Source organism: Oncorhynchus mykiss, chromosome 5, assembly GCF_013265735.2.
Source record: "Oncorhynchus mykiss isolate Arlee chromosome 5, USDA_OmykA_1.1, whole genome shotgun sequence".
NCBI classification, from domain to species: Eukaryota; Metazoa; Chordata; class Actinopteri; order Salmoniformes; family Salmonidae; genus Oncorhynchus; species Oncorhynchus mykiss.
Genome location: NC_048569.1, coordinates 11,301,338 through 11,323,823, shown reverse-complemented (window position 1 = coordinate 11,323,823; position 22,486 = coordinate 11,301,338). Strand labels below are relative to the sequence as shown.

The following is a 22,486-nucleotide window of genomic DNA, read 5'->3' as shown; positions in this document are numbered from 1 at the left end:
ACAATGTTTTTCACGCCAATAAAACAGCTTGAGTTTGAATTTGAGAGAGAACAAAGAGAGAGAGAGAGAGAGAGAGAGAGAGAGAGAGAGAGAGACAAAAAATAGAAAGAGAAAGAGAGAGAGAAAAGGATAGAGAAAAAAGAGAAAGAGAGAGAGAGAGAGACAAAAAATAGAAAGAGAAAGAGAGAGAGAAAAGGATAGAGAAAAAAGAGAAAGAGAGAGAGAGAGAGATAAAAAAAAATAGAAAGAGAAAGAGAGAGAGAAAAGGATAGAGAAAAAAGAGAAAGAGAAAGCGAGAGAGAGAGAAAAAAAAAATTGAAAGAGAAAGAGAGAGAGAGTGAAAAAATTGAAAGAGAGAGAGAGAAAAAAAATAGAAAGAGAGAGAGAGAGAGAGAGGGAGAGAGAGAGAGAGAGAGAGAAGAAAAAATAGAAAGAGAAAGAGAGAGAGAAAAGGATAGAGAAAAAAGAGAGAGAGAGAGAGAGAGAAATAGAAAGAGAAAGGGAGAGAGAGAAAAGGATAGATAAAAAAGAGAAAGAGAAAGAGAGAGAGAAAGAGATTGAGAAAAAAATAGAGAGAGAGAGAGAGAGGTTAAAAAAGAGAGAGAGAAAAAGAGAGAGAACCAATGTGGTAACCAGCACTCAAACCATAAATAGAGATTATTTTTTACAAAGGGATGTCAGGTCGGTTGGACAGATCTGCCTTGTGGGTTTGTTGTGAAGCGTAAAGTCTGTTTCCATCCTTTACTATGAGCAGGGGGATGGGTGACTGCATGGGTAACTGTACTGCTCTGTGACGTGGTACTGTAGAAAGGGTGGCTTTTGTCTGTGGGTCTCGATTAGAGTGCACACAGTACGTGACATTACTTCAGGGTATAAGATGATGCACTCAATCTACTAATATGCAGTTACTACATGCAATCATTGTATTATATGATATGATTTGAAAAATATTTAAAATAAAATATGTAATGTTTCATTAATATCAGGTGGGAATTGGATCATGTACTCCCAGCACAACATGGAATATGCATAATATTCCCAGCACAACGTCAAATTATTTCAGAAATTTCAAATTAATTGATAGAAATGCCTAATTTCTTCAAATGTCATACACTGAGTGAGGGGACACAGTACAGCCTGATAGCACATCTCTTCTGTTGTGAAATGCACAAAACATGAAAATGAGGCCCTCTTGTGGTAAAATAAGGAAATATATAACTACTCGAAACACTGAATTATGGCGTTCTCCCAATGTTCTATGTGCACTATTTCTATGCTTCCCATTCTTAAATAGATTTTACTTTTTTTTTTACTTTGGGTTTTGTACACCAGCTTCAAACAGCTGGAAATACAATATTTTTGGTTATTGAACATTTATTTCACAGCAGTTCAGATGGTACAATGATTCTCTACACTATGCATTGCTTGTTTTGTCACATAAACTGAAATTAGACAAACTACTAGAATTTTAGCAACTAAGACATTGTTGTGAGGTTTGAGAAGGGTGCAAGTGCGGCCCACAATTTGGGGCGTGCCTGCAAGTGGGCATTCCTGCATGTGGGCGTTCCTGATACTTCTATTGGTCCATTTTTAAGTTAGGACTGGTGGGAGGTGGGGGTGCTTCAATACAGTAGGTGGCGTTAATGCACAATAACGCTGGATGCCAGCCGCCAATAAACCCCACATAAGAAGGGGCAGGGACGACAATGGTAGCTAGGAGTACACCAGTAGACAGTGTCCTTCACCCCCACCTGTTGGGAACTGTTTTCCAGCAGTTCTGTTAACAACGGCGAGGGCAGGTGTTTGGCAGGCAGGAGCGAAGGACAGGCAGGGGCGGGGGTGACGCTGTGTGCTAGCTAAGTAGCAAGCTTGCTAGCACACAGTGTTGTTAACTATAATGCTAGCTAGTACACAGTGTCGTTAGCTATAAAGCTAGCTAGTACACAGTATCGTTAACTATAAAGCTATCTAGCAGACAGTGTCGTTAACTATAAAGCTAGCTAGCACACAGTGTCGTTACCTATAAAGCTAGCTAGTACACAGTGTCGCTAACTGTAAAGCTAGCTAGTACACAGTGTCGTTAACTATAAAGCTAGCTAGTACACAGTGTCATTAACTATAAAGCTAGCTAGCACACAGTGTCTTTAACTATCAAGCTAGCTAGTACACAGTGTCGTTAACTATAAAACTAGCTAGTACACAGTGTCGCTAACTATAAAGCTAGCTAGTACACAGTGTTGCCCTAGCCTCCGTCTGCTGTGCTAGCGGGAGGCCCCGAATTGCTGCTTGCAGTTGCACACTATTGGTTTGGTAAATCATTATGAAACCAGTTCCTCAAATAGTTTCTCACCACAAAATAAAGGAAGTTCCACTGATGAACACTCAATGAGTAAAAACAGTACACTATAGATGTCCTCTTTATGGCAATATCAGACGTTTTATTCAACTTGAAAATATGGCTTAGGCCATCAACATGTGTTATGGTGGTTTAGTCTGGGTTCTTTCGTTTTGCACATACTGCAACAATTTACTTTATGCTAAGCAAATGTTGAATTTAAATGTTTCAGGACTTTACGAAGGACATGCAATTTATGCTCTCATGATCCTGTGAGCACTGTTATTCAAACCCTACATCAATGAAATGATGGTGGGAAGGATGGAAAGAAAGTTGGGTCAGACAATCTTCTCTTTCCCACTATCACGCCACCACATTTAAATATACTTCTGCTTTTCACACTCTCCAAATGAGAACATGTGCTCTTAGCCTCTTACAGTAACTAGATGATTTTGACGTTGTGGCATTTTCAGACAGCTTGCAACAGCTTCGGGTTGGTTAAAGTTTCCAGTTTGAAACCAGCCTAATCTTTCTCTGGAAGTTTGACCAATGCCTTCACACTACCATTGAAACCTTTATCACGAAACACTATCACAAACCATGTAACCACAACTGAGTGTAGTACTAATACAGTACATTCGGAAAGTATTCAGACCCCTTGACTTCTTCCACAATTTGTTATGTTACAGCCTTAGTCTAAAATGGATAAAAAAAAATGCTTTTCCTCAACCAATCTACACACAATACCCCATAATGACAAAGCGAAAACAGGTTTTGTAATATTTTGCAAATGAATTAAAACATAAATAAATAAAATACCTTATTTACGTAAGCATTCAGACCCTTTGCTAAGAGATTTGAAATTGAGCTCAGGTGCATCCTGTTTCCATTGATCATCCTCAAGATGTTTCTACAACTTGATTGGAGTCCATCTGTGGTAAACTCAATTGATTGGACATGAGTTGGAAAGGCATCTATATAAGGTCCCACAGTTGACAGTGGATGTCAGAGCAAAAACCAAGCCATGAGGTCAAAGGAATTGTCCGCAGAGCTCTGAGACAGGATTGTGTCGAGGCACAGATCTGGTAAAGGGTACCAAAAATGTCTGCAGCATTGAAGGTCCCCAAGAACACAGTGGCCTCCATCATTCTTAAATGGAAGAAGTTTGGAACCACCAAGACTCTTCCTAGAGCTGGCCGCCCAGCCAAACTGAGCAAACAGGGGAGAAGGGCCTTGGTCAGGGAGGTGACCAAGAACCCTATGGTCACTCTGACAGTGCTCCAGAATTCCTCTGTGGAGATGAGAGAACCTTCCAGAAGGACAACCGTCTCTGCAGCACTCCGCCAACCAGGTCTTTATGATAGAGTGGCCAGACAGAAGCCACTCCTCAGTAAAAGGCACATGACAGGCTGCTTGGAGTTTGCCAAAAGGCACCTGCCAAAAGGCACCTAAGGATTCTCACACCATGAGAAACAAGAAACCAAGATTAAACTCTTTGGCCTGAATGCCAAGGGTCACATCTGGAGGAAACCAGGCACCACTCATCACCTGGCCAATACCATCCCTACGGTGAAGCATGTTGGTGGCAGCATCATGCTTTGGGGATGTTTTTCAGCGTCAGGGACTGGGAGACTAGTCAGGATTGAGGGTAAGATGAACAGAGCAAAGTACAGTAAGATCCTTGATGAAAACCTGCTCCAGAGCACTCAGGACCTCAGACTGGGGCTAAGGTTCACCTTCCAACAGGACAACGACCTTAAGCACACAACCAAGACAACACAGGAGTGGCTTCGGGACAAGTCTCTGAATGCACTTGAGTGGCCCAGCCAGAGCCCGGATTGAACCCGATCAAACATCTCTGGAGAGACCTGAAAATAGATGTGCAGCGACGCTCCCCATCCAACCTGACAGTGCTTGAGAGGATCTGCATTGAAGAATTAGAGAACTTCCCCAAATACAGGTGTTTCAAGCTTGTAGCATCATACCCAATAAGACTTGAGGTTGTAATCACTGCCAAATGTGCTTCAACAAAGTACTGAGTAAAGGGTTTGAATACTTATGTAAATGTAATATTTCAGTTTTTTATTTTTAATAAATCTGCTAAAAATTCTAATGGTGTATTGGTGTAGATTGATGAGGAAAAAATACAATTGAATCAATTTTAGAATAAGGCTGTAACGTAATAAAATGTGGAAAAAGTCAAGGAATCTGTATACTTCCCGAATGCACCGTATATTTGCAGCTTTTCCCATCATCAAACACGTTTGCTCCGTTGGTTGCAGAATGATGCCAACAATGCCATAGAGTTGATACTGCAATCGCTATCAGCAGTACTCCCTACCTGCAAGTTGCTCAGGAAAAAAAGACAATCTGATCTGATTGCATCACACAGCCTACAGTATGGTCATTTAGTAGACACTTTAATGCTAAGCAGCTTGGACCGTTTTGTTGGTGGAAAATGTACTCAATTGTCATACTTGAGTAAAAGTAAAGGTGCCTTTATAGAAAATGACTCAAGTAACAGTGAAAGTCACCCAGTAAAATACTACTTGACTAAAAGTCTTAAAGTATTTGGTTTTATGGATGGCACAATTATTCAATTTATTTTTTTACAGATAGTGGTTTTCTTTGTAGTTCTTTCAGAAGTGCATTTGATACTGTATGTACAGCAACATGTTCCACAGAGTTGACACTTCATTGAGAAATCGTCTGTCTGGTTGCGTGCACTGCATGGACTTCTCAGCCAGGTTTGTTATCAGTACTGAACGGGTCACCCCATGGGACTTCCAGTTTATGCCAGGTTAACCCCCAACATCAAGGGACACCCTGTTGGTAAGCCCCTCCATCGGGGGACACCCTGTTGTTAAGCCCCTCCATCGGGGGACACCCTGTTGTTAAGCCCCTCCATCGGGGGACGTCCTGTTGTTAAGCACCTCCATCGGGGGACGTCCTGTTGTTAAGCCCCTCCATCGGGGGAGGTCCTGTTGTTAAGCCCCTCCATCGGGGGACACCCTGTTGTTAAGCCCCTCCATCGGGGGACACCCTGTTGTTAAGCCCCTCCATCGGGGGACACCCTGTTGTTAAGCCCCTCCATCGGGGGACACCCTGTTGTTAAGCCCCTCCATCGGGGGACACCCTGTTGTTAAGCCCCTCCATAGGGGGACACCCTGTTGTTAAGCACCTCCATCGGGGGACGTCCTGTTGTTAAGCCCCTCCATAGGGGGACACCCTGTTGTTAAGCACCTCCATCGGGGGACGTCCTGTTGTTAAGCCCCTCCATCGGGGGACGTCCTGTTGTTAAGCACCTCCATCGGGGGACGTCCTGTTGTTAAGCACCTCCATCGGGGGACGTCCTGTTGTTAAGCACCTCCATCGGGGGACGTCCTGTTGTTAAGCCCCTCCATCGGGGGACACCCTGTTGTTAAGCACCTCCATCGGGGGACGTCCTGTTGTTAAGCACCTCCATCGGGGGACACCCTGTTGTTAAGCACCTCCATAGGGGGACACCCTGTTGTTAAGCACCTCCATCGGGGGACGTCCTGTTGTTAAGCACCTCCATCGGGGGACGTCCTGTTGTTAAGCACCTCCATCGGGGGACACCCTGTTGTTAAGCCCCTCCATAGGGGAACACCCTGTTGTTAAGCCCCTCCATCGGGGGGACACCCTGTTGTTAAGTTCCTCCATAGTGGGGGACACCCTGTTGTTAAGCCCCTCCATAGGGGGACACCCTGTTGTTAAGCCCCTCCATAGGGGGACACCCTGTTGTTAAGCCCCTCCATCGGGGGACACCCTGTTGTTAAGCCCCTCCATCGGGGGGACACCCTGTTGTTAAGCCCCTCCATCGGGGGACACCCTGTTGTTAAGCCCCTCCATAGGGGGACACCCTGTTGTTAAGCACCTCCATCGGGGGACGTCCTGTTGTTAAGCCCCTCCATAGGGGGACACCCTGTTGTTAAGGACCTCCATCGGGGGACGTCCTGTTGTTAAGCCCCTCCATCGGGGGACGTCCTGTTGTTAAGCACCTCCATCGGGGGACGTCCTGTTGTTAAGCACCTCCATCGGGGGACGTCCTGTTGTTAAGCACCTCCATCGGGGGACGTCCTGTTGTTAAGCCCCTCCATCGGGGGACACCCTGTTGTTAAGCACCTCCATCGGGGGACGTCCTGTTGTTAAGCACCTCCATCGGGGGACACCCTGTTGTTAAGCACCTCCATAGGGGGACACCCTGTTGTTAAGCACCTCCATCGGGGGACGTCCTGTTGTTAAGCACCTCCATCGGGGGACGTCCTGTTGTTAAGCACCTCCATCGGGGGACACCCTGTTGTTAAGCCCCTCCATAGGGGGACACCCTGTTGTTAAGCCCCTCCATAGGGGGGCACCCTGTTGTTAAGCCCCTCCATAGGGGGACACCCTGTTAAGTTCCTCCATTCCTCCACACAGCACAGATCTGGGACCAGGTCCAACCCACTAAGTCAGTGTTTCCCAATCCTGGTCGAGGGGATCCAAATGGGTTCACATTTAGTTTTTGCAATCTACCACTAACACACCCGATTCAACTAGTCTCATCATCAAGCCTTTGTTAATTTGAATCAGGTGTGTTAGTGGTTGTGCTAGGTGGCAAATCTGTACACACCCCTTTGGGTCTCCAGGACCAGAACTAGGATTAGAAAACACTGTACTAAGACATTGAACAATCACTGTTAGGTATGATCTGGCGATAAACACACTGCAACGTCATTTCCCATAAGCCTCTGTATGGTTCACCTGAATGTCATGAAGTGCTGTAGTAAGCGGTTGTTAGGACAGCGCGTGACCTAAGAGCTCACCTCACTAAGCTGTACAATACCAGAGCTTAGGAAGTGGAGAAGCTGAGAACAGCATTTGGCAACGACATGAGGTACATAATCAGAGAAGCTAGGACTGTGTTCTGTCAATGCAAGCTATCGCTAAAACCCCTGTCCCCATCACAACAGCAGTGATATGGGGACTTTCACAAGCAATTTCCACTGTTATGAGAGACAAACACCAGTTTAAGATAAACCACCAAATGTAATCTATTAAAACAAAGAGCACCAAGGAGAGGCACAGCAACACAATTACACCTGTACAATTTCAGAAGCCTACCTACTTCTTTACTTGACTCTAGTCAACGTATTTGACATGGACAATGCACATGAATCAATACTCCTAAATGTGCCCCCTCTCCCCCCCCCCAAAAAACATATTGTTTTCCTCTATTACTGCCTCTATTACTCTATTAGCCTATTACTGACTAGATCGAGCACTGTGCGCTTCACAATAAAAAAAAACTACCTGGTAACCCCCGGCAACAAGGGGTCCTACCTGTAAGATTTGAGAAAGCGTTTTCGCTTGGTGCCTCGGCCTGAGACCTGGTCAGGGGGCACAGGATTCCAGGGGCACAGTCCAGAGGTCCAGAATGTGTGGTCCAGGGGTTCCATGACAGACCTCAGGGAGGGGACTGGAAGCGACACTGCAGGGGGAGGCTGAGTGTGTGTCAGAATACAAGGCTGCTGAATGACTAATTCTGTTGCATTTCCTGGACAGGCTCGAAAAACGCCTAAAGCTCTCTCACTTTTTTTCTTGCTCTCTCTTTCTCTCTGTCCCTCTCTCTCTCTCTGTCTTGCTCTCTGTCCCTCTCTCTCTACATCTCTCTCTCTCTCTCTCTCACTCTCTGTAACCAGACTCTCCTTATTTTGCCTGTGGTGCAAAGGCCCTAGTGCCCTACTTCCTTCATAAGCTCATTAGTGAATGAACTCACTGCAGGGCTTGCCTTGGCCTCACTGCTATGTAATGTGGTAGCAGGCAGCAGAGAATACAGCATTAAACTAGGCCTGGCTGTAATGCGGTAGCAGCAGAGTATAGGAGAGATCACCATGGTGTCACAATAGCGAACAAGTTTAGTTATGGGTGGCAAAAGTTGCGTTCTGTGCATGGTTGTGCTCAGTATTTACAAATCAGTAATCGCATATTGTAGTTGACAGTACGGTAAGGAGCAGGCAAAATCAACTTTTCAATAACATGAACCATTGTAAACGGCGCAGTGCTATTTCATGGTATAATCTCTAAATTATCCAGCAGATGACAGTAGTGAGCCACTACCTTAATTGCCTGCCTATGTGAGGTTAGTGTGCCAAGTCCAAAACTGTTTGTTTGCAATAAACAATAAGTAATAACATGATACCCTGTGTGAAGGACATCACAGGCAAGCAATAATATAGTCTTTTAAACAGAGATTGTTATTTTCTGTGTATAACATAACTCTCAAATTGCGATTACATGTCGACATGTAGGCTACGGCTTATGCCAGACACTTTCTGATAACCTCGTAGCCTAACCTCAACTGAGCAACTCAGGCAGGCTATAGAACCATCATTAGCATCGGGTAAGGAAATATTTGTGTGCTGTTGTATCTTCCAAGCCAGTTTATTAATTGAAAATTAGGGTTGTCTTTGCTTGCTAACATTATATGACTTACATCTGCATTCATCCATGCGTGCCGGCAAGATAGCCAATACAATGCCACTAGCTGAGGCAGGAATATCTAGCTAGCTAGCGCTCCCACTGGTGGTCATTCGGTGTTCAAACATATTTATTTATTTATTTATTTTGCTCCTTTGCACCCCATTATTTTTATTTCTACTTTGCACATTCTCCCATTGCAAATCTACCATTCCAGTGTTTTACTTGCTATATTGTATTTACTTTGCCACCATGGCCTTTTTGCCTTTACCTCCCTTATCTCACCTCATTTGCTCACATCGTATATAGACTTGTTTATACTGTATTATTGACTGTATGTTTGTTTTACTCCATGTGTAACTCTGTGTCGTTGTATGTGTCGAACTGCTTTGCTTTATCTTGGCCAGATCGCAATTGTAAATGAGAACTTGTTCTCAACTTGCCTACCTGGTTAAATAAAGGTGAAATAAAAAAATAAAAAAATAAAATAAAAACAAGATAGCCAATACAATGCCACTAGCTGAGGCAGGAATATCTAGCTAGCTAGCACTCCCACTGGTGGTCATTCGGTGTTCAAACAAGATAGCCAATACAATGCCACTAGCTGAGGCAGGAATATCTAGCTAGCTAGCGCTCCCACTGGTGGTCATTCGGTGTTCAAACAAGATAGCAGAAAAACTACGAGACCATAACTGGAACTCAGCTGGTTAGTCAGAGGCTACAGATGGGCTTTGTAGCTAGTTAGCATAACCTCCATGAATGAAGCAAGCTAACTATCTAGCTAAAACCTAGACAAATGGAGGCTTGTCAACAAGAGAGTAGTGTTGATAATTTATATAAATATTGCATATTAATTATTAATTAGATAATTTAGCTAGTACGGCTTTCAAATCAAATCATATTGTATTAGGCACATGCGCCGAGTACAACAGGTGTAGTAGACCTTACAGTGAAATGCTTACTTACGAGCCCCTAACCAACAATGCAGTTAAAAATATGGATAAGAATAAGAAATAAATGTAGGGTTAGTCTGGGTAGCCATTTGATTAGATGTTCAGGAGTCTTATGGCTTGGGGGTAGAAGCTGTTTAGACGCCTCTTGGACCTAGACTTTCCGACGCTTGCAACCCGGAACTACCAGAACGGCTTTGTTTACAAACATTATGATTTGGTTTATACAATAGTAAACTAGGCCTAACTGTAATGTGGTAGCAGCAGAGTATACAGCCTAAAACTAGGCCAACTGTAATGTGGTAGCAGGCAGCAGAGCATACAGTACAGTATTAAACTAACTGATAGTGCTGTGGTACAGTTCCTCTCCTTTGACATGCATGCTTAAGTGTCAATCCCTTAGTTTTTCATCTCTCTTTTATCTTGTGCATGCCAAACAAACCGGTATCCATGCAACTACACAAATTGAATTAGTTAGAAGAAATGAAGTCTTCTGTTATGGACACTCAAATTAGAGGAGTTCCATTGCAGTCATTCACAGTGTGTTCAAGATGTGTGTTGAAAGTTCATACACAGTATTTCTGTACTGTTGAAGTATTCTTGAACTGAGAAAGGCCAGGAGGTGATTGTTCCCTTCCGTCTCATTCCCCCTCTCTCTCACACCATTCAGAAATACGTAGCTTTCCTGAGGGTGGCTTAATTTACGCTGTTGCTCTTGTGGAACTTTGTTTTACAAGCTGTAAAACAGAAAGAATATACAGATGTAACCCCAACCTGACATGAGAAGATGCTTGTGGAAAGGACAACTGCTTCCCCATGATCACCTCCAGTCCATAGAGACTCGAACTCAGTCCCCTCTGCTTTGCAAAAGCATGTAACCGCCCTTTCCGAAGCCTTCAAACTCATCCCGCTTCAATAGTGCAAAGGGGTGGCACTTCAGGTTGAGGACTGATATTCCTGAGCATCCCCAATAAGTCCCCAAACTGGTACTGAAGAGTTACAGGATGTGCAGGTTTTTGTTCCATCCCAGCAATAACACACCTAAGGGGATGTGTTAGGGGAGGGTCGATGTGCCTTTGAGCAAGGCACTTAATCCTAATTGCTCCAGGTGTTGCCGTCAATAATGGCTGATCCCTGGCCGTGACCCCACTGTCTGAGGGTATCTCAGAGGGAGTGAAATATGCAAAAAAACGAATGTCCAATTCACACATGCGTATAATAAACACGTGTACATGTGTGAAATGTAAGCACCGACCTTATTAAAAACCTGACTTCTCATCAACACCGTGTTTAGTTTAATGAGATTTGTCAGAGCTAAAGCCTACCAACCCTGTAGATGTTCAGGACCAGGACTGGTTCCCAGGGACCACTAATGTAGGCTATATAGCCACACGGGCACATTGGTCAGTAGTAGCCTTTTGGTCAAGGGTTCTCTCAAGTCCCCATCATTCCTCTTCAGTCTATTTAATGTCTTGTTACAGTCAAGGCTTCCTTCCTCATAGCCAGGCTAGCGCATTTGGCTGAAAGCAGCTGACACTGAACAACTCTTGTGGTGCTAAGCCTTTTAGGACACAGCAGAACTGAAGCGTGAGATTACACTTGGCATTTGAAAGGAAGGTAAGAGAGATTTTTCTAACAGGCAACTCAGTCAGGGAGATAGACGGGAAATATATGAATCCTTAAAGGGTTATGTCGAGGTTAGATGATGTCATATAAGTCTAAAATAATGTGATCAACGTCTGGTACGTTGCAGCGGATGACACACAGAACACACCACGAGGAACAATATTTATGCCGATTATTATGTGTCATGGAAAAATAGGGGTCCACAATGTGAGATGAGAATATTGGGTCTAATATAGGTTACTGTGGGTGACTACAGATGTAGGATCTTAATTTTAACACCCTGTTACAGGATAACTTTCCTGCCATGCAGGAAATGCTAAACTTGTAGTACATTTGAGGTTTAAAAAGGCTTCTGACGTTTGTAATTTCAGACTTGATTTTCCCTTAGCAAAAAAAGTATCAACCCCAACAAAAATGTCCATTAATTATAATCCACATAATACTGTACTTCACAGTAGGCCTACATAGGGCCTACATAGGGCCTACATAGGGCCTACATAGCCAGAAACACTATCAGAACAGAAGGAATAATCTATGTAAAGACCTTGCAACAAGCTAATAAGTAAATGTAGTTAAGGACTACTCATTGTTGTACCTACATTTTGGTTGTTCTTTCAACAACAAAAAAAATGAATTTCCAGAGATAAATACTACATGAGTACTAGGTAGTACATATACATAACATTCCCTTAGACAGTAATCCCCCAAAATACTGTAGGTAGCTGTAAAAGGTTGCTACCACTCCTATCTTAAACTCTTTTAGAACAACAAACAAACAGGCGCTCAGAGGGCATACCATCTCTTCTTTGGCTTAATGTCAATTGGCTTGTTGGTTGCGAATGGCGAGCCGTTGGACGGTGAGCCATTGGTGGGAGGGTGTGTGTGGCGCTGTCTGGATGTCCTCTCCAGAGACAGGAGCTCACAGCTAGCCGGCAGACTCATCTTCAGAGAGATCTCGTAATGCTCAAGTCTTTCAATAAACCAGACCTCGCAATACACCAGACCTCTCAATACTCAACTAGCACCTTGATAACTCGCTATATAGGCTAACTCTCAGATTGAGTCATTTAGCATTTTGCTAATACCTCGCTAACGCTACTCATTTTCTAGGCTAACTTAAATGCACAGACTTGACAAGCAGGTGGTTGCCATCTTCACTCAATATGCTCCTACTGCTGAAGGGTAGGCTGCTAGCACCTTGTTAGCACCACAGCTCCACTCAATATTTACCAACAAGTGCAGAGGCGTGGGCTAATGTCCAATAGTTGTTATCCAATAAAGGTGGGAGGCCCAGGTAAGGTGACACCCCCCCCCCCCCCTCCCGAGTGACCTCATCCATACAGAGCAGGGATCCTGGTGCTGCTGTCTACGGATCTCATTCTGCCCATGGAGCAAAGCCTCTGGAAACTTCTGGGGACAATCTGGCAACCCTGACCGAACCCTTACCTGTCCCCGACCAGATGGAGAGGTAATACTGATGTGTCCTTATTCAACAGCACAAACAAAAACAGCAATCTGTGGGTGGCATTGTCATGATCTTGTATGACAGCTAGTGATAAACCAGGTTAGCACTTAAAGGCACAATCAAGCACCACTAGGACTAACCAGCTGTAAAACACAAGACACAGGCCCATTCAATATGACTAATGTTTACTTCAGCCACGAGACAGGGTCAATGTGAACTAGTACAGAATCATAACATTTACATAATCTGGGTTATTGTGATATTGAGGACACATACAGTATTATCCATGGATGGCTATATAGTGCCATAGTAACCCACCATGTGTATCAGTGTACTTCAAAGGCAACCTCCTATGGTCAAAATATATGGTTCCGGACAAATCAATCAAAGTGCATATCACTTTTTATATTTGTCACAAAGTGCTTAATGGCAATGTACTTATGCCCCAAAGAGCAGGCCAATGCAATGATAGAAGAAGAAACTCACTGCCATGGGAAGTCGTACTGAGAGGAGCCCAAGCTCAGCTGGCTATCTACAGGACGTGAGGATTGCACATCAACCGATGTGAGTCAAGGTGCAGCCAAAAATCATAGCAACATCAAGAAAAATAGGTGCAACACTCCCCCGATAGCAAAAAAATCTATTTAGTTCTGGTTAAAAACATGACATTTTAGCCTAAAAGGCTTGATGTATTTCAAATGTTTGTTATCGAGTCAGAGCTGTGCACCTATCTTTTAATTGATATGACATGTGTCCTGATTTTCACGACAGACAGATGTCCTCAAAGGCATTGTGAGTGCTGGTGGGTGGTTTGGGTGTTGTGTGACATGCTGGTGGATGTCACAGAGGTCTCTCTGACTATTCATCTGTCATGTAATAGAGACCTATGAGTCATTCACCTGGCTGACTGGAAAGCCAGTACACCAGTCCACTGACCCCATCTACCTCAGGTTAAACTCAGATCCTTCATTTTTAACTATGGGTTGCATTTTCGTAGTAGTGCAAAATAATTGTGCAAAGTGCAAAAAATACTGTAAATACTAGGATGTAACGATTCACCGATTTGTATTGGTTCTTGATTCAAATGTTTAAGATACAAGTGCAACGGTCTGCGGAACCCAAATGGATCCAAATGTACTGTATCGTGCATCGGTCAGAAAATCAATTCAAACGTTACGAATAGCCCGTTCACAAAAACACTGTGCTCATATTATAGGGTGTCAGGGTGAAAACGCACATTGATGATGAAATTTCACTTCCTTAAGTTCTAAAATACATTTTACCAAGACAAATATCTTGTTTAGTGGGGTCTTTCTCTAAAATATCTTGTTTAGTGGGGTCTTTCTCTAAAATATCTTGTTTAGTTTGGTCTTTCTCTAAAATATCTTGTTTAGTGGGGTCTTTCTCTAAAATATCTTGTTTAGTTTGGTCTTTCTCTAAAATATCTTGTTTAGTTTGGTCTTTCTCTAAAATATCTTGTTTAGTGGGGTCTTTCTCTAAAATATCTTGTTTAGTGGGGTCTTTCTCTAAAATATCTTGTTTAGTGGGGTCTTTCTCTAAAATATCTTGTTTAGTGGGGTCTTTCTCTAAAATATCTTGTTTAGTGGGGTCTTTCTCTAAAATATCTTGTTTAGTGGGGTCTTTCTCTAAAATATCATTAGCTAATTTCTACCAGCAGGATTCATCCGATGGCATTGAGGAGTATACCAGGGATGTAACGATTCACCAGCTTCATCAATAAGTGCATTGACGACGTCGTCCCCACAGTGACCGTACGGATATGACTTGCCTAGTTAAATAAAGGTACAAAAATTAAACAAAAATAAAAAAACATATCCCAACCAGAAGCCATGGGTTACAGGCAACATCCACACTGATCTAAATGCTAGAGCTGCCGCTTTCAAAGAGTAGGACACTAACCCGGACGCTTATAAGAAATCCCGCTATGCCCTCCGACGAACTATCAAACAGGCAAAGCATCAATACAGGACTAAGATTGAATCCTACCACACCAGCTCTGACGCTTGTCAGATGTGGCAGGGCTTGCAAACTATTACGGATTACAAAGGGAAACCCAGTCACGAGCCTACCAGACAAGTTAAATTACTTCTATGCTCACTTTGAGGCAAGCGACACTGAACCATGAATGAGAGCACCAGCTGATCCAGACGACTGTGTGATCACGCTCTCTGTAACTGATGTGAGTAAGCCCTTTAAAAAGGTCAACAAGGCCAGACAGATTACCAGGACACGTACTCAGAGCATGCGCTGAACAACTGGCAAGTGTCTTCACTGATATTTTCAACCTCTCCCTGACCGAGTCTGTAATACCTACATGTTTCAAGCAGACCACCTCTGCCCAAGAATGCCAAGGTAACCTGCCTAAATGACTTCCTCCTCGTAGCACTCATGTCTGTAGCCATGAAGTGCTTTGAAAGGCTGGTCATGGTTCACATCAACACCATCATCCCAGAAACCCTAGACCAACTACAATTCGCATACCGCCCCAACAGATCCACAGATGATGCAATCTCCATTACACTCCACACTGGCCTTTCCTACCTGGGAAAAAGGAACACCTATGTGAGAATGCTGTTTGTGGACTACAGCTCAGCGTTCAACACCATAGTGCCCTCAATGCTCATCACTAAGCTAAGGAACCAGAGAGTTCCTTGGCGTCCACATTACTAACAAACTATCATGCCTAGTGGTTAGAGCATTGGGCCAGTAACCCCGAGCTGACAAGGTAAAAATCTGTCGTTCTGTCTCTGAACAAGGCAGTTAAACCCACTGCTCCCCGGTAGGCCGTCATTGTAAATCAGAATGTGTTCTTAACTGACTTGCCTAGTTAGATAAAGGTTAAATAAATAAATAATACAAATTTTATCCCCAAGCCATAAGACTGCTAAACAGTTAATCAAATGGCTACCCGGACTATTTGCATTGACCCTCTTTTTTAAGCTGCTGTTCTCGCTGTTCATTATTTATACATAGTCAATTTACCCCTGCCTACATGTACATATTTCCTCAACTACCTTGACTAACCTGTACCCCCGCACATAGCCTCGTTATTGTTATTTCATTGTGTTACTTATTTTTCTTACTTAAAAAAAAAAAATGTGTCAAAATCGATATCAGGCTCTACTGTATATTGTTTTATGTAGAAAGATGTCGAGTTCAAACGTTGAGCCTGTCAGTTTGCCTTCATTCTCACACAGCATCCAGCCTAGATGACACAATCATATTTTTCAGATTAAAAAAAAGAGAATAATCCTCTGGCCTCCGTTGATTTAGTCACATTAATGCTGGCCATGCTACAAAGGTAAAAACTCCAACAACTTTTGAACAGATTATGATAGAGACATGAGGTTTGGACCATTGGTTTTCTTAGAGGAGTATCTACACAATTGACATATTTTACCCATTGGTCAAAAGATGTGTTTTGATTGGACACCCTACATATTACATCCTTTCTAACCTTCTGAAAATACCTCTCATCTTTTGTGACAACTGATGCGCCCTCTCCTTCAATGTGGAACTGCATGTAACTGTTGTTCGGCATGCAAAATGATTTACAGCTCAATGACTGTCAACCTCAGGCAATATCAGTTGCCTAGTCAAACTGCGGCATTGTGCCAAGCTTCGGCGCACTGACAAACGCGAGGCAAGAGGCCTGTTCCAGATCTTTCACATCTGCATGGCTAAAATGGCTTGCGTGAAATTAGGCTTTATTAGTTGAGTGACAACCTACAGTTGTAGTCGGAAGTTTACATACACTTATGTTGGAGTCATTAAAACTCGTTCTTCAACCACTCCACAAATTTCTTGTTAACAAACCATAGTTTTGGCAAGTCGGTTAGGACATCTACTTTGTGCATGACACAAGTAATTTTTCCAACAATTGTTTACAGACAGATTGTTTAATTTCATTATTTCACTGTATCACAACACTAAATTGGCTTTGCCTTTAAACAGCTTGGAAAATTCTAGAAAATGATGTCATGGCTTTAGAAGCTTCCGATAGGCTAATTGACATAATTTGAGTCAATTGGAGGTGTACCTGTGAATGTATTTCAAAGCCTACCTTCAAACTCAGTGCCTCTTTGCTTCATGGGAAAATCAAAATAAATCATCCAAGACCTCAGGAAAAAAAGTCTGGTTCATCCTTGGGAGCAATACCCAAATGCCTGAAGGTACCACGTGCATCTGTACAAACAGTAGCAAGTATAAACACCATGGGACCATGCAGTCGTCATACCGCTCAGGAAGGAGACGCATTCTGTCTCCTAGAGATGAACGTACTTTGATGCGAAAAGTGCAAATAAATCTCAGAACAACAGCATAGGACCTTGTGAAGATGCTGGAGGAAACAGGTACAAAGTATCTATATCCACAGTAAAACGAGTCCTATATCGACATAACCTGAAAGGCCACTCGGCAAGGAGAAAGCCACTGCTCCAAAACCGCCATAAAAAAGCCAGACTACGGTTTGCAACTGCACATGGGGACAAAGATTGTGCTTTTTGGAGAAATGTCCTCTGGTCTGATGAAACAAAAATAGAAGTGCTTGGCCATAATTACCATTGTTATGTTCGGAGGAAAAAGGGGGAGGCTTGGAAAAAGGGGGAGCCGAAGAACACCATCCCAACCGTGAAGGATGGGGGTGGCAGCATCATGTTGTGGTGGTGCTTTGCTGCAGGAGGGACTGGTGCACTTCAAAAAATAGATGGCATCATGAGGAGGGACAATTGTGTGGATATATTGAAGCAACATCTCAAGACATCAGCCAGGAAGTTATAGCTTGGTCACAAATGGGTCTTTCAAATTGACAATGTTCCCAAGCATACTTCCAAAGTTGTGGTAAAATGGCTTAAGGACAACAAAGTCAAGGTATTGGAGTGGCCTCACAAAGCCCTGACCTCAATCCTATAGAAAATTAGTGGGCAGAACTGAAAAAGTGTGTGTGAGCAAGGAGGCCTATAAACCTGACTCAGTTACACCAGCTGTGTCAGGAGGAATGGGCCAAAATTCACCCAACTTATTGTGGGAAGGTTGTGGAAGGTTGTGGAAGGCCACAACATTTGACCCAAGTTAAACAATTTAAAGGCAAATACTAATTGAGTGTATGGAAACTTCTGACCCACTGGGAATGTGATGAAAGAAATAAAAGCTGAAATAAATCATTGTCTCTACTATTATTCTGACACATTCTAAAAGTAAAGTAGCGATCCTAACTGACTGATTTTTTACTTGGATTGTCAGGAATGGTGAAAAACTGAGTTTAAATGTATTTTGACTTCAACTGTATGTAATTTGCTAACTTATTATTGTTATCTATGCGCGTGGACATTGTTTTTTACCATAATAAAAGTATATTACCGGAGACAACTCTCATCTGGCTGTATAGGCAACCTGATGAATGGGTTTACAGTAGACTTTATTTAGATTGTTCATCATCAGCCATAGTTTTGGTAGTGTTGCTGAACAATCAGTGTATATGGTCATTTTTAGATATACAGGGTAAAGTTAATCATTTCATAACGAGGACTGCAATCCATTTTGAAAGGTGCACTGAATGGTCGAAGCGAGAGGAGAAGAGATGATCCTTCCATTCGATTTTGATATGGGGGTGAAATCCAAAGTTCTACATTCATTGGTTGTCACACCTCATTTGTAAACGATAAATATTAATACATTATTATATTACTAGCTCAAACACTTAATCCCTCCCCCCTAATTAGACATTGGTTGTGGGGTGGTAGATGTCTAGTGCCCCTTATGGCTCAGAAGCCTACATAGTACATCAGTGGAGGCTGCTGACGGGAGGACAGCTCATAATAATAGCTGCAATGAAGCAAATGGAATGGCATCATTCATATGGAAACCATGTGTTTGATGTATTTGATACCATTCCACCTATTCCGCTCCAGCCATTACCACAAGCCCGTTCTCCCCAATTAAGGTGCCACCAACCTCCTGTGTAATACATACACCATAGACATACATCATTTACACACACACACAAGTCAGCTCAGACAGGACCAGCTCAGACAGGTCCAGCTCAGACAGGTCCAGCTCAGACAGGACCAGCTCAGACAGGTCCAGCTCAGACAGGACCAGCTCAGACAGGACCAGCTCAGACAGGTCCAGCTCAGACAGGACCAGCTCAGACAGGACCAGCTCAGACAGGTCCAGCTCAGACAGGTCCAGCTCAGACAGGACCAGCTCAGACAGGTCCAGCTCAGACAGGTCCAGCTCAGACAGGACCAGCTCAGACAGGTCCAGCTCAGACAGGTCCAGCTCAGACAGGTCCAGCTCAGACAGGACCAGCTCAGACAGGTCCAGCTCAGACAGGTCCAGCTCAGACAGGACCAGCTCAGACAGGACCAGCTCAGACAGGTCCAGCTCAGACAGGTCCAGCTCAGACAGGACCAGCTCAGACAGGTCCAGCTCAGACAGGACCAGCTCAGACAGGTCCAGCTCAGACAGGTCCAGCTCAGACAGGACCAGCTCAGACAGGACCAGCTCAGACAGGTTCAGCTCAGACAGGACCAGCTCAGACAGGTCCAGCTCAGACAGGACCAGCTCAGACAGGACCAGCTCAGACAGGACCAGCTCAGACAGGTTCAGCTCAGACAGGTCCAGCTCAGACAGGTCCAGCTCAGACAGGACCAGCTCAGACAGGTTCAGCTCAGACAGGGCCAGCTCAGACAGGTCCAGCTCAGACAGGACCAGCTCAGACAGGACCAGCTCAGACAGGTTCAGCTCAGACAGGACCAGCTCAGACAGGTCCAGCTCAGACAGGACCAGCTCAGACAGGTCCAGCTCAGACAGGACCAGCTCAGACAGTTCCAGCTCAGACAGGACCAGCTCAGACAGGACCAGCTCAGACAGGTCCAGCTCAGACAGGACCAGCTCAGACAGGTTCAGCTCAGACAGGACCAGCTCAGACAGGTCCAGCTCAGACAGGACCAGCTCAGACAGGTCCAGCTCAGACAGGACCAGCTCAGACAGGACCAGCTCAGACAGGTCCAGCTCAGACAGGACCAGCTCAGACAGGTCCAGCTCAGACAGGACCAGCTCAGACAGGTCCAGCTCAGACAGGACCAGCTCAGACAGGTCCAGCTCAGACAGGTCCAGCTCAGACAGGTCCAGCTTAGACAGGACCAGCTCAGACAGGACCAGCTCAGACAGGTTCAGCTCAGAGGCATCTCCATCAGCTGCAGATTTGAATTTAGAATGGAAAATGTATGTGTTTATGCAACAAATGTTAGTGCATCGAATCGCATGGAATCGTTTCGTTCTCTAATCCAACCAAATTGTTTAAAACTAATACGTATGGTCTCTGTATCATATCGAAGTCCGTGTGTCTAGATATGTATCGAATCGTCTTGCACATCCCTACTAAATCTCATTATAATCTTGCAGTGTGATTTAATTACACTTTGTTGAAAACAATGTGCGTTATTAGGAGTTGATTATTGAACTATAGTTTAGAAAACTGAGCAATACATGAATAGTAGCCTCTATATAACGCACATTGTTTTAAAAATTACATTTAAATTAAATCACGCTGTCAGATTAGAATTAGGTTAATGTTTAACACTTTGCACAAGTCTTTTACATTATGTAAATGCCACCCTACAGTGCATTCGGGAAGTATTCAGACCCATTTACTTTTTCCACATTTTGTTACGTTACAGGCTTATTCTAAAATATATTAAATCCCCCCCCCCATCAATCAGGCTTTTTTTTGCAAATTTCTTTAAAATAAAAAACTGAAATGTCACATTTACATAAGTATTCAGACCTTTTACTCAGTACTTGTTAAAGCACTTTAGGCAGTGATTACAGCTACAGAGTCTTCTTGGGTATGACGCTACAAGCTTGGCACACCTGGCACACTTGTATTTGGGAAGTTTCTCCCATTCTTCTCTGCAGATCGAGGGAGCGTTGCTGCCCAGCTATTTTCAGGTCTCTCCTGAGATGTCCAATCATCACCGTAAATGGTTGCCTTGTCTAAACACATATGGGACACCATTTGAGGTTTTTTTTATTATATTATTAGTAACCAATCAGATCAGTAACCAATCAGATCAATAGGACTGTAGATGTTTTCAAAGTGAGGAGAAAAACACAGGGCATTTTGATCTTTTGGTTCAAGTCCAGGCTCTGGCTGGGCCTCTCAAGGACATTCAGAGACTTGTCCCGAAGCCACTCCTGCGTTGTCTTGGCTGTGTGCTTAGGGTCGTTGTCCTGTTGGAAGGTGAACCTTCACCCTAGTCTGAGGTCCTGAGCGCTCTGGGGCAGGTTTTCATCAAGGATCTCTGTACTTTGCTCCGTTCATATTTCCCTTGATCCTGACTGGTCTCCCAGTCCATGCAGATGAAAAACATCCCCACAGCATGATGCTGCCACCACCATGTTTCACCGTAGGGATGGTGCCAATTTACCTCCAGACGTGACACGTGGCATTCAGGCCAAAGAGTTCAATCTTGGTTTCATCAGATAATCTTGTTTCTCGTGGTCTGAGAATCCTTTAGGTGCCTTTTGGCAAACTCCAAGCGGGCTGTTATGGGCCTTTTACTGAGGAGTGGCTTCTGTATGGCAACTCTACCATAAAGGCCTGATTGGTGGAGTGCTACAGAGACAGTTGTCGTTCTGTAAGATTCTCCCATCTCCACAGAGGAACTCTGGAGCTCTGTCAGTGTGACCATTGCATTCTTGGTTACCTCCCTGGTCAAGGCTCTTCTCCTCCGATTGCTCAGTTTGGCCGGGTGGCTAGCTCCAGGAAGAGACTTGGTGGTTCCAAACTTCTTCATTTAAAAATGATGGAGGCCACTGTGTTCTTGGGGACTTCAATGCTGCAAACATTTTTTGGTACCCTTTCCCAGATCTGTGCCTCAACACAATCCTGTCTCGATCAAGTTGTATAAACATCTCAAGGATGATCAATGGAAACAGGATGCCCCTGAGCTCAATTTCCAGTCTCATTGCCAACTACATTTTAGGGTCTGAATATTTCATTAAATAAGGTATTTCTGTTTTTAATTTTTTAAATCTGTAATACATTTTCTATACACCTGTTTTCATTTTGCCATTATGTGGTATTGTGTGTATATTGATGAGGATTTTTATTTTATTTTTAATAAGGCTGTAATGTAACAAAATGTGGAAAAAGGGATGGAGTCTGAATACTTTCCTCATGCACTGTATGTCTGAGCTGTGGTGGCTCTGGGGTGATTATGAGGACACTGGAAGGTCCTTGGACGAGGCTGTGGACCAGCTAAGTCTGTGCAACTCTTGAGTCCTAACCAGCATAGAACAACGGTTCAGTACAACCAAGGTGATCGATTCAACAAAGAAAGACATTTTTTTTTAAACAGTTGGCAATTGACACAGAAGGTAAAGGGGCAGAGAGATACCACTCTGTCTTTATCTGATGTTCAATATTGCAAGCCAGCTTTTCATTCCACATGACTACATATTGTTGCCCTCCACCTGCAGAGGAGACAGTGACGTGATAGGCCCAACCTGCCTTCAGCAGCAGCCAATGGAGAGAGAGTGTGTGTCACATGCGCTCTGTGTTGTCTCCCTCCCTAGCACTTCAGAGAAACTATCCTTTTCATT

The 22,486-nt window shown here is 43.7% G+C and overlaps 1 protein-coding gene across 7 annotated transcripts in view; it reads right to left on the bottom strand.

Annotated features, from left to right (window-relative positions):
* LOC110523188 (cAMP-specific 3',5'-cyclic phosphodiesterase 4D) overlaps positions 1 to 22,486 on the bottom strand; it is a 392,833-nt gene that overhangs the window by 95,110 nt on the left and 275,237 nt on the right. Inside the window, exon 2 of one of the 7 annotated variants that reach the window (XM_036976774.1) lies at positions 7,679 to 7,839. The exons of the other annotated variants lie outside the window; for them this stretch is intronic. Coding sequence (XP_036832669.1) covers positions 7,679 to 7,794 — 116 coding nt within the window. The 5' untranslated portion in view covers positions 7,795 to 7,839. The remainder of the gene's footprint in view (positions 1 to 7,678; positions 7,840 to 22,486) is intronic. 7 annotated transcript variants of the gene reach the window in all.